The sequence below is a fragment of the Solanum tuberosum genome, unplaced genomic scaffold (assembly GCF_000226075.1).
Source record: "Solanum tuberosum cultivar DM 1-3 516 R44 unplaced genomic scaffold, SolTub_3.0 scf00121, whole genome shotgun sequence".
In the NCBI taxonomy this organism is placed as follows: domain Eukaryota; kingdom Viridiplantae; phylum Streptophyta; class Magnoliopsida; order Solanales; family Solanaceae; genus Solanum; species Solanum tuberosum.
In genome coordinates this window covers 381696-393951 of record NW_006239046.1, presented here as the reverse complement: position 1 = coordinate 393951, position 12256 = coordinate 381696, and the positions used below count along the sequence as shown (strand labels likewise).

The window sequence follows — 12256 nt, the reverse complement described above, 5'->3', positions numbered from 1 at the left end:
TTTGATTTAATTATTATGTTTAGTTTATTTGAATTAGTTAAATATGTTATGATGCTTAATATGATTAGGTTTCATTGTTATTGTATATTTGTGTTTTATTATTAAACTAAGTGTTAATTCTATCTTATCATTATGAAACGATACATAACTTTATTGGAATTAGTTAAATTATATCTTGTTGTTATTATATATTTGTGTTCTATTATTAAACTAGGTGTGAATTTTATATTTATCATTATGAAGTTGATACATAAACTATGTTTTTTGCTATAAAAAAAAATAACAATCTTACAGTCTTTTTTTAAAATTTTTAGTTTCTGGTCATTCTAAGAAAAGAAAAAAAGAGGGTTTTTTTTTTGCGAAAAAATATATATATATATAAATCTGGTCATTCTTGCAAAAAGTGTAAATCTGGCCATTTTTGCAAAAAGTGTAAATCTGATCATTTTTTTCAAAAATAATGTAAATTTGATCATTTCATAGATTCAATTTTTTTTCTCTTAAATAAAAATGTAAAATGGTTATTGAAACTAAATAGAAAATCGGCTACTTTGATTAGTAATTTAACTATTAGATAAAATAGGCTATTTTTGTAATTTTCTTTCAAAAGAAAACATATGACCAATTTATGAAAAACTGAAAATTTTATTAAAGTGATCGTTTTTTCTGAAAATATATCAATATAATTTTTTTTTTAGTATATCACTAGTTGTTTTAAAAGGGGCCTAGTCATTATTTAAAAAAAAAGAAAAGAATATATATATTTTTATTTTTATTTTGTTATCATCAAGTAGTGACACTTAATATATTTATTTGTTTTTTACTTTTAAATAAAAAATCTCTGTTCAAATCTATATGTTGCAACAAGTTCTTTTTTCATTTTTTTTTCTTTTCTCGTTGTTAAATAAAATTTGAGTCATGAATTATCAATCTTTTTTTAGACAAATAAAATAAACTTTAAATACCACCATGTGTTCGGTTATGATCCTTGGTGTGTATTCTTTCTAAAAAAGTGATCTTGTGTGCGGTTACCCTCCTAGGTCAATCATTTTTTTTATTAAAAAAAATAAAGATTAGTAAGTATCACAAATTTAGTCTTTTATCCAAAAATTATTTTAGCCAAACATGAGTTAATAAAGCGACCGTGCTAGAACCACGGGACTCAGGGGGTGCCTCACACCTTCCCTCCGATCAATAGATTTCGTTATCCAATCTCTGTTTTCGTAGACTAAAAAAAAAAGATTTTTTTTCTCTTTTTCTGAAAATTAAAAATTACTAGGTGACTTGAAACACCTAAAAAAGTCATTTTCAAGTGGCGACTTTGATTTTTTTTAAAAATCATTTTTTCTTTAGTTTTATATTTTATTTTTATTCTTTGTTTAAAAAAAAAACCCGTCATATCCATAACTATTGTAAATAGAGAAGTGGTATGACAGATCTGGCGACTCAGCTGGGGACTCTCTTTAGAATTCGAGTTTTGTACATTGACTATATTTGGCTATTTTGAATATTTGGATAAAAAAAATTTTTGACTAATTGCGCTATTTCAATGATTCATTGTTTTGATATTGTGTAATTGTATAAAAATTGACTCATCTCGCACACCCTCTGAATCTCTAGAATTTTGTTATACATTGTGTGTGCGAATACGCTCCACGGGACTTCTGTCTAGGATGAGCCAGTGTGCGGTTACGCTCCTGGTTCTAGGTTTGTCACACATATTAGGCGGGGTTGGACCACTAGTTAAGCCGGAATAGCTCTGCTACCGGTAAGGCTGACTCTCTCCGGCTCGAGTTGTCCACTCGAGTAAGCCAGTCTAGACACCTTTCAAATAAAGTGCTAAACCTAGCAAAAACTATCTCTGGTAGGCTACGTTTATTTGTATCATTTGCATTTGACCTAGAAAATCTAAGTTATGTGCCCACTCTAGACCAACATGTTCATTTTATGTGTTACGTGAAAATAATTTGTTCAGAAGGCCTTTATATTGTTGACCAGCTTTATAATAGCTTTGTCTTTCAATTTTTTATTTTATTAAAAAAAAAATTATAATTAAAGAGGTTGAAATAAAAAGGATAGTCTTTCAAGTGTGAGTTTTTTTTTATGAACTACACACACCTGATTCTCACTAAAATGAGATAGGTAGGCATCCCTTCTCGGGTTCGGTGTTTGTAAAAAGAGGTATTTTGTTTTTCTTTTTTTTAATAAATTTTTTTTACTCTTCTTTCCTCCATCAGTTAGAGTTTGTCATAAAACATTAATTGGACTCTATTCAAAGGTAAAAATGGCACCTCCGACCAAAGGACAGGGTTCCAAAAGGCCTAGAAGTGAAGGAATTCCAGAGTTCATGATCGTTGACACAATACCGAAGAATTTATGGCGATGGTGGACAGACATGGGGAGTCATGAGCAAAGGAGAGTAAAAGAACATTTGGAACATCTAATGCATATAATGGAGATTGACCCTAGAAGGGATGTGATCGAGGCATTGATTCCTTTCTGAGATTCAAAAATAATGTATTTCGATTTTCTGACTTCGAGATGACACCAACTCTGGAAGAAATCGCCAGCTTCATGGGGAAGGGGTCCAGTGTTCGGGATGCTGATCTCCGCAACAAAAAACCTATAATTCCAAAGAACGTTGCTGCCAAAAAGTTCTTGCAACTCCTCAAGATCAATCAAGTAGAGAAGGAGAGTTTGAAAAATGGTTAGGTTTCATTGGACTTTCTATACGAGAGGTATGACCAAAAAGATGAATTTAAAAACTATCAGAACCAACTTAGCAACCAAGGGGGTGAAGAGGCTTGGAAGGCGAATGGATGTTTTGCCTTCATGGTCGCGTTTTTGGGGCTCATTGTTTCCCCAAACGAGACAAGCATATCGATATTCGTCTGGCTGGGGTGGTGAAGGCGTTGACCACAATGGAGAGTCCTACTATTATTCCTATGATCCTGGCAGATATGTTATGTGCATTGACTAAATGCATAAATGGGGAAATGTACTTTGAAGGATGCAACATCTTGTTGCAAATATGGTTTTTGGAGCATCTTTATCACCATGATCGTGCACCCAGGTTCACTCCAAACTGGTGTAATTATGTTTCCTCCCATAAGGAAAGAGAAGCAAAAATTGATTTTTCAAAAGGAATTATAGCGTGTGAAGAGAAAATTTCGATGATCACATCTGATGAAATAGTGTGGAATTATTACTGGTTCCCAGCTAAGGATGTCATATGCATGTCTAGTGGTATCTCGTTTCTTGTGTTGATTGGGTTTAGAGGTGTTCAACCCTATGCCCCACTTCGGGTTATGCGTCAGCTGGCTAGAGTACAAGAAATCCCACCAAATGATGATATGAGTAGATTTGTATTTGACACCCCGCCAGGTTTTGCCTTTGATAGCACTGATATTTTGAAGATCTAGTTTGGGAGTATAATTTCTGAGGTAAGTGAAATGGTGGTGGAGCAAGATAAAGGAAAAGTGGTGCCTGGGTACTTATCGTGGTTTCGTGATCCAACAACATTTGGTGACATTCCCGAAGGATCCAGCAGAAAAAGAAAAGACCAGCACATCATAAGACAGTTGGAAAAAGAGTTGGAGAAGGCCAAAACCACCATTGCCCGGCAAGAAGTTCAAGTCCAAAGAGGAAGAAATATTTAGTTGGAGTTACAAGATGCGGAAGGGGAATTGAAACATGCAGAGGGGAAATTGGCCCGTTTAGAGAAAGAGTTGGATAGTAGAATTCACTTGGCCCGACAAATAAAAAAGGAGCAGAGTTTTGAAATTTCTCGATTGAAGAGGGACGTAGTGGCATCTGAAGAGGTCGTGAACTACCAAAGGGGAGAACTTAAGCGGCGGAAGGAAAAATTTGAGAAAGAAAGGTCATGTTGGATGCATTTACATGATCAGCTTAAAGCAAAGTTAGAAGAACATAAAAGAAAAATCAATCAGTGTGTCGATATAGAAGAGGGCAAAGACAAATGATCATTGAGAGAGCAACACTTCGACATCAACTTGAAGCGACAGAGGAGTGAGAGGCCCTCTTAAGGAACAATCTTGGTGATCATCAGGTTTGGTTGAATAACTGCTATGAAAATATGGGAAAGGCTAGGCGTCAAATTCATCAGTTGGCGGAACAAAGCTGGCAGAACAAACCTCCTATGTTATTAAAAATCATCGTCACATGAATGATCCAGAAGTGGCTGAGCAAGCACGGGCTATTGTTCCCTATCTGCCGAAGGTGTTATTGAATCTGTACGTGACCTTAGGAGGACAAAGAAAGCCCAAGGAAGATGATGAAGATTGAAGAAGAGTTTAGTTGTTTAGTTAGTTAGTTTGTTTGTTTTATCTTGTTTTTTTTACAACTCAGTGTTTCAGTTTAAAGTTTGGTGTTCAGAGAGATCATGTTGATCATGGTTGTGTTTAAACCTATTGGTTTTGTCATTTTGCTTAATGTTTTTGGAAATGAATGAAAGGGTTTGGTTTCACTTGTCTAAATTAATGTTGTTGAGTTGTCTAAATTTCTGAACTACGTAATGATCTGATTCATGCGGCGACATGAACGTAGGCAACCTCCAAAGGGTTCGATCAAAACTTTAAAAAAAAAAAAAAGAAAAAAAAAGGGGAAGACAATGAGCGAAGCAAAGCTGGGATGAGATAATGGCCTTCTGAACTCTTGTTACTATGTGATTACCAAATGTGTGATTGATGTCTAACCCCTAACAAGTTTGTTCATTCATCTCTTTAGTAAGCTTTCGGTGGTTGGTTTGTGGTAAACTGGCAGAACACCCGTACTTTACCAGGTCTAAGGTAAGAGCGTCAATGACAAGCATACTGAAACTGTGGTGAACCCAGTGGATACTCCAGTTGATCCAACGACAAGAGAGTCAACAACTATTGAAGAAAACCGGACATTGAGACATGTTATGGCACAATTGTGGCAAGCCTGGGGCCAATGGCCAAGAACCACCAACGTCTATCCCCGGTTTTCCTGAGATCACTAGTATCCGATCTTCGTCTTCTCAGGTCCCGATATCAGATCCCTTTCTTTCCTCTGGGGTATGGTCCATTTGATAATTGTGGGGCCGGACCATCAACAAGACGCCCTCAAGGCATGCCATTCAGGAATAATCCCATTGTCGCGACAGCTGCACCGGTCTATACTCTCCCACAACCAACTGTGACGCAGAGAGCAGCTCAAGACGGACAGTTCACCATCCATCCAGAGCAATACTATACTCATGGGATAGCATTCGGGGTCCCTAATTCTGTACAATTCGGATCCCCTATTGATGTTGAGAGGGCCCCTCAAGTCTCAGAGCAAGAGGAAATATTAAAGAAAATGAAAAGCATTGAGCAACACATGAAAAGTATGCAAGGGCTAGGAGGGCACAAAAGTGTCGCATTCAAATACTTGTGTATGTTCCCAAATGTCCACTTGCCACCTGGATTCAAAACCCCTAAGTTTGATAAGTATGACGGGCACGGTGATCCCATAACTCACCTTAAGAGATACTGCAATTAACTTAGAGGTGCAGGGGGTAAAGAGGAACTGCTCATGGCTTATTTTGGTGAGAGCCTGACTGGTGTTGCCTTAGAATGGTTTATAGACCAAGAGATCTCCCACTGGCACATCTGGGATGATATGGCTCAAGATTTTGTTAGACAATTTCAGTACAATGTCGACATTATGCCCGATCGCAATACACTCTCTAATATGAGAAAAGAGCCAAATAAAAGCTTCAAAGAGTATGCTATCAAATGGAGGGAATAAGCAGCCCGAGTCAAACCACCTTTAGATGAGCAAGAATTGGTTGATTTCTGCAGAGGGGCTCCAGTTCCTGACTATTTCCACCACCTAACAGCCGCAATGGGAAGACCGTTTCACACGACAATCAAAATTGGAGAAATGGTCGAAAGTGGTCTCAAAACAGGAAGGATCATGAGCCAGGTAGCAATCAAAGCTACCACACAGGCCATTCAAGGTGGTTCAGGTAGTTTTGGAAATCGTAAAAGAAAAGAGGAAGTTTTTTCGCTAACATCAGGGTCAAGGGGTGCTCAAAGGAATTCTAATTGTCCTTACCTACCACTTCAAGGACAATCTAGCTATCCTCAACATTACTACCCTTATGTCCCTCAATATCCAGTATCTCCATCTCCATACACGGTCTTCAATGCCCAGTCATATGTGCATTCTCCCAATCGCCCACATTTTCGAGCCCCAACTCAAGGAAACCTTCGCCCACAACGACCACCCTATCAAGTCCCTTACAACCCTCCTTCTATGCAAAATTATGCTCAAGAGCAAGGACAAAAAAGGAAATTCACTCTATTGGGAGAGTCATACTCCAGCTTATTTCAAAAGTTAAGAAAGATAGGAGTGATTGGGTCTATCCCACCACATTGTCTGAATCCAACTGCTCCAGGTTTCCAAGCCAATGAAAGATGTGAGTATCATTCAGGGGGCCTAGGACACAACACTGATAATTGTTGGACCTTGAAGGGGGCGATAGAGAAGCTAATTGATCATGGAGTGGTCGTTGTGACAGATGATCAAAACACTCCAAATATGACTAATAACCCACTTCCAACTCAAAACAATTTAGTGGGTATGATCTACGATGATCAAGAGTACAAACTCCTTGGCAAAATGGGAAAGTTGTTTAGGAATATCGGAGAGGAAAACAAGCCGATAAAGAGTTTAGAACCAGTTGCATCTTTGAGTGTGGAAGGTGTCAACCTTGATACCAAAGTTTTGTGTGTCCCGGGGGTTTCGAAGGGGATTGAAGTTCGAGCAGGTATGCCAAAGTTGTATGTATCGAAAGGTTTTTCATTAACACAACAGGACCAAAATTGCTTGGCAAAAGGACCTATCTTTGTTAAGCCTGTCCAACAGCTTCCGGTAACTGATTCAAAGGTTGTCCCTTGGAACTATAACAAAATCGCAGTGGTTTACCGAGGAAAGGAGATTATTGAAGAGGTTGATGAAGCAGGAGGGCTGACACGCTCTGGAAGATGTTATTCTCCAGAAGAATTAAGAAAAGGGAAGATGACTCAAAATATCCAAGTACCACTGAAGAAAGTAGTTAGTGAGGAAGAAGCAGAAGAGTTTCTAAAAAAGATAAAGGTTCCAGATTACTCTGTTGTGGAACAATTGAAGAAAACCCCGGCACAAATTTCATTGTTGTCTCTACTCTTGCACTCAGAAGAACATCGTCGTGTGTTGAATAAGATTTTGAATGAAGCACATGTATCGAAGGAGACCACGGTAAATCAGTTAGAGAAAATGGCCAAGCGCATATTTGAGTCAAACACCATCACTTTCACTATTGATGAGTTACCCACAGAGGGAGCTGGATATAACAGAGCATTGCTTCTTACAGTGAAATGTGAAGGGTACTATGTAAAGAGGGTCATGATAGATGGAGGATCCGGGGTAGACATATGTCCTCTCTCTACGTTGCAAAACTTGAAAATTAGCCTTGACAGAATCGCCCCAGCAATATATTTGTTCGAGCTTATGACGGCTCAAGGCGGGATACCATTGGAGAAATCAAGTTAAACATGACAATTGGACCGGTGGACTTTATGATTGTGTTCCAAGTAATGGACATGGACACATCTTATAATTTTCTATTGGGAAGGCCATGGATCCACATGGCTCGGGCAGTCCCATCAACTCTATATCAAGTTGTTAAGTTTGAACACAACCATCAGGAAATCATTATGCATGGGGAAGATGATTTGCCTATTTACATAGATCCCTCCATTCCATACATTGAGGCAAAAGAAGGATGTGATTCCATTGTTTACCAGTCTTGTGAGGCCGTATAAGTCGATCGCTTTAGAGAAGGAGACCCCATTATCCAACCATATCTCCTTTCTTCCTCTTTAATGGTAGCAACGACAATGCTCAAATATGGTTATCAACATGATAAAGGTTTCGGACTATGTTCACAAGGAATTGTGGATCCCATTACTCTTTTAGGGAACCAAGGCACCTCTGGCCTCGGATACAAACAAAGCAAGAGAAATGGAGATGAGACTAAGAACCACAAAAGGACTGATTGGGCGTTGCCACAACTAATTTCCCATATTTATCATTCCTTTATCAAGCCTCAGGGTCCAGAAATGGAAGCTTCCTTTACTCATGAAGACATTGAAGAGGTTATTCAGGATCTCAGTCAGTTGTTTTGTGAAGTAAACATGGTCCAAGTTGGTGAAGGTACAATTCATGCCGATGTGCAGCTCGTGGGCTCAGGTTTTGAGTTAAACAATTGGGAAGCCACTCCTTTCCCCATAAGGAAGGAGTCTTGGTAGTTTGTTTTGCTACTTTTTTGTATTTTGTTGTTGTCAGGGTTGTGATCCAAATATTTGAAAGTGTTTTGTTTTAATGTCAACCCTTCTATCCTTTTTTAATTTCAATGAAATGAAATTCCAGTTTCATAGTAAAATTTTGTCTTTTCCCTCCCTTGATTCTTATTCTCCATTTTTCAGTCTGTAAATGCCGGCTTTGATAACATGACATGCATGCGGAATTCACTCCCAGATCTCAAAGAGTTGTTTATTCTTGAATCCCCGAGTCGAGAGGTTGAATATGATGAAGAAGAGGCTTTTAGGGAAATTAATAGGGAATTGGAACAGTTTGAGCACAAACCTAAGCCTAATCTTTCTGAAACTGAGGCCATCAATTTGGAAAGTAATGAGGAAGTCAAAGAAATAAAAATAAGTCTCCATGTCAAAAAGGAAATTAGGGATGCCATAATACAACTTTTGTTTGAATACAAAGATGTGTTTGCTTGGTCCTATGATGACATGCCAGGTTTGAGTGTTGATTTAGTGGTCCATAAGTTGCCCACTCATCCTGATTTTCCACCCGTCCAACAAAAAAGAACAAAATTCAAACCAGACGTGAGTGAAAAAATCAAGGAAGAAATCATGAAACAACTAAATGCAAATGTGATCCAAACCATTCGTTACACTACTTGGTTGGCAAAAGTTGTTCTTGTGCCGAAAAAGGATGGAAAGACAAGAGTTTGTGTTGACTATCGGGATTTGAACAAAGCTAGTCCAAAAGACAATTTTCCCTTGCCTAATATCCACATTCTAGTTGATAATTGTGCCAGAAACGAAATTCAATCATTTGTGGACTGCTATGCGGGGTATCATCAAATCTTGATTGACGAAGATGACGCTGAGAAAACTCATTTCACCACTTCATGGTGGACTTATTGCTATAGGGTCATGCCATTCGGTCTTAAAAATGCTGGGGCAACTTACATGAGGGATATGACCACTATGTTGCATGATATGATGCATAAATAAATTGAAGTATACGTCGACGACGTAATCATCAAGTTTAAAACATAAGTTGACCATGTGCAAGATCTGAGAAAATTCTTCGAAAGAGTGCGAAGATATGATCTCAAGCTTAATCCAGCAAAATGTGCATTTGGAGTTCCATCTGGAAAACTTCTGGGTTTTATTGTCAGTAGAAGGGGAATCGAATTAGATCCTTCCAAAATAAAAGCCATTCGAGATTTGCCACCCCCGAAAAATAAGACCGAAGTCATGAGTCTACTTGGGAGGTTGAACTACATTAGCAGGTTTATTGCTCAACTCAAAACCACTTGTGAGCCCATTTTCAGACTTTTGAAAAAGGATGCTGTTGTCAGATGGACGGAGGATTGTGAACAAGCTTTTGAAAAAATCAAGGAATATTTGTCCAAACCTCCCGTATTGGTCCCACCTGAACTTGATAGGCCTCTCTTTCTATATCTTTCAGTGACAGACAATTCATTTGGGTGCGTTCTCGGTCAACACGACTCCACAGGCAGGAAGGAGCAAGCTATCAACTACTTAAGCAAGAAATTCACTAGTTACGAGGTCAAGTACACCCTCTTGGAAAGGACATGTTGCGCCCTAACTTGGGTAGCTCAAAAGTTAAGGCATTACCTTTTGTCCTACACAACTTACCTCATATCTAGGATGGATCCTTTGAAGTACATCTTTCAGAAGCCAATGCCAACTGGCAGACTCGCGAAATGGCAAATCTTGCTCACTGAATTTGACATTATATATGTCACTCGAACTGCAATGAAAGCTCAAGCTCTGGCAGACCACTTGGCAGAGAATCCAGTCAATGGCGACTACGAACCACTGGATACATATTTTCCAGATGAAGAGATTAACTCAGTTGAAGAAGTAGATCCAGATGAAAATCAGGCCAGGCAATTATACTTTGATGGAGCAATCAACAAAAAAGGCACAGGGATTGGGGCAATTCTCATATCGCCCACAGGACAACATTACCCTGCAACAGCTCGACTTCGTTTCTGCTGTACAAATAACACAACAGAGTATGAAGCTTGCATCATGGGTCTAAATATGGAAATAGATTTGGGTGTGCAAGAATTGATTGTGCTGGGAGATTCTGATTTGCTTATTAGGCAAGCTCAAGGTGAATGGAAAACTCGAGACCTCAAGCTTCTTCCTCCTGGAAACACTTGTATTACTCCCTTGGAGATTCAACTTCGGAACCAGCATGGCTATTGTAACACTGTGGAAGCAGAATCAGATGGTGAGCCGTGGTACCTAGACATCAGGAATTTCTTGCAAACAGGGAAATGTCCCGAACATGCCAATAAAAGCCAAAAAGAACTATTAGACGTCTGGCTAGTGGTTCTTTTTAGCGGGGAAATTTTATATAAACGCACCCCAGATCTGAACTTATTGAGATGTGTGGATGTTGAAGAAGCCGAGAAGATCATGAATGAAGTACATGCTGGGGTATGTGGACCACACATGAATGGATATGTCCTTGCGAAAAAGATACTCCGAGCAGGATATTACTGGCTTACCATGGAACGGGATTGCTTTCGCTTTGTGAAAAAATGTCATCAATGTCAAATTCAAGGTGATCTCATTCAATCACCTCCTTCAGAGTTGCACCCCATGGCCACTCCTTGGTCCTTTGTTGCATGGGGAATGGATGTCATCAGACCAATTGAGCCAAAAGCTTCTAATGGACATCGATTCATTTTGGTCGCAATTGATTACTTTACTAAATGGGTATAGGCAATCACTTTCAAGGCAGTCACTAAGAAGGCGGTCGTGGATTTTGTCCATTCAAACATCATTTGTCGTTTTGGTATCCCAAGAACTATCATCACAGATAATGCTGCAAACCTTAATAGCAATTTGATGAAGGAGGTATGTGAGCAGTTCAAAATTGTGCATCACAATTCTACTCCATACCGACCAAAGGCCAACGGAGCTGTGGAGGCAGCCAACAAGAATATCAAAAAGATTCTCAGGAAAATGGTTCAGGGCACTAGACAATGGCATGAGAAGCTGCCTTTTGCACTTTTAGGATATCGCACAACAGTGCGCACCTCGATTGGTGCAACTCCTTATATGCTGGTGTATGGGACTGAGGTTGTGATACCAGCAGAAGTTGAAATTCCATCTCTTCGAATTATTGTCGAGGCTGAAATTGAAGATACTGAATGGGTCAAAACCCGACTAGAGCAGCTCACATTAATAGATGAGAAGCGATTGACGGCCGTCTGTTTTGGCCAGCTTTATCAGCAAAGGATGGCTCGTGCATACAACAAAAAGGTGCACCCAAGACACTTTGAAGTAAGTCAACTGGTCTTAAAATGCATTCTCCCACACCAAGAAGAAGCCAAGGGAAAGTTTGCCTCAAATTGGCAAGGTCCATATCTTATCAAGGAAGTGTTGTCCAAAGGAACCTTACACCTTACTGATGTGGAGGGAAAAATCACAAGCATAATTGTTAATACGGACACAGTCAAAAGATACTACATCTAATGCGTTCTAAGATACTGTGACAAGTTTGTGGTTGAGAGAACAAAGGCATCTCCTAAAAAAAAAAAGAAAAAAAAAGACCTCTCTTCGAAAAATTTGAACTGCGTTTGACCTGATTCCGGAAGGATACGTAGGCAACCCTTTGGGGTTCGGTCATACCAAAAAAAAATAATCAATATTCCAGTATCTATAGAAAACTGGGGCATTTGTTTTTTCTTTTTTGATAGAATAGAGTCAAATTGATTTCGTTTTTGATTTTATTCTAGCAACCAACATTTTGATCAACTCTGAGAATGATAAATTTGATGTGTCTTGCACGGACAATTGATCATCAAGGACAACTTTGTCGAGTCAAAAAAAAAGAAAAAAAAAGAAAGTCTTATCGATGAAAACCTTTATAGGCACTATAAGACGACAATATAGAAAAT

At 38.7% G+C, this 12256-nt stretch overlaps 2 protein-coding genes across 2 annotated transcripts; both read left to right on the top strand.

The window, feature by feature from the left end:
• Positions 1–5556: 5556 nt before the first annotated feature.
• LOC107061171 (uncharacterized) lies at positions 5557–7560 on the top strand. Its single transcript, XM_015310006.1, has 2 exons — positions 5557–5747; positions 5826–7560. The coding sequence occupies exons 1-2, from the start codon at positions 5557–5559 to the stop codon at positions 7558–7560; spliced, it is 1926 nt and encodes a 641-aa protein (XP_015165492.1).
• Positions 7561–7562: 2 nt separating this feature from the next.
• On the top strand, positions 7563–11831 carry LOC107061170 (uncharacterized). Its single transcript, XM_015310005.1, has 6 exons — positions 7563–7818; positions 7900–8314; positions 8356–8380; positions 8496–9298; positions 9407–10991; positions 11076–11831. The coding sequence occupies exons 1-6, from the start codon at positions 7563–7565 to the stop codon at positions 11829–11831; spliced, it is 3840 nt and encodes a 1279-aa protein (XP_015165491.1).
• Positions 11832–12256: the final 425 nt, after the last annotated feature.

Bases quoted from the DNA above. Each gene is read 5' to 3' on its own strand.
- LOC107061171 (XM_015310006.1), top strand. From the start codon at position 5,557: ATGGCTTATTTTGGTGAGAGCCTGACTGGTGTTGCCTTAGAATGGTTT. The intron at 5,748-5,825 runs GTATGCTATCAA...TGATTTCTGCAG, and splicing joins CCAAATAAAAGCTTCAAAGA to AGGGGCTCCAGTTCCTGACT.
- LOC107061170 (XM_015310005.1), top strand. From the start codon at position 7,563: ATGACAATTGGACCGGTGGACTTTATGATTGTGTTCCAAGTAATGGAC. The intron at 8,315-8,355 runs GTAGTTTGTTTT...TGTTGTTGTCAG, and splicing joins CCCATAAGGAAGGAGTCTTG to GGTTGTGATCCAAATATTTG. The intron at 8,381-8,495 runs GTTTTGTTTTAA...TCCATTTTTCAG, and splicing joins TGATCCAAATATTTGAAAGT to TCTGTAAATGCCGGCTTTGA.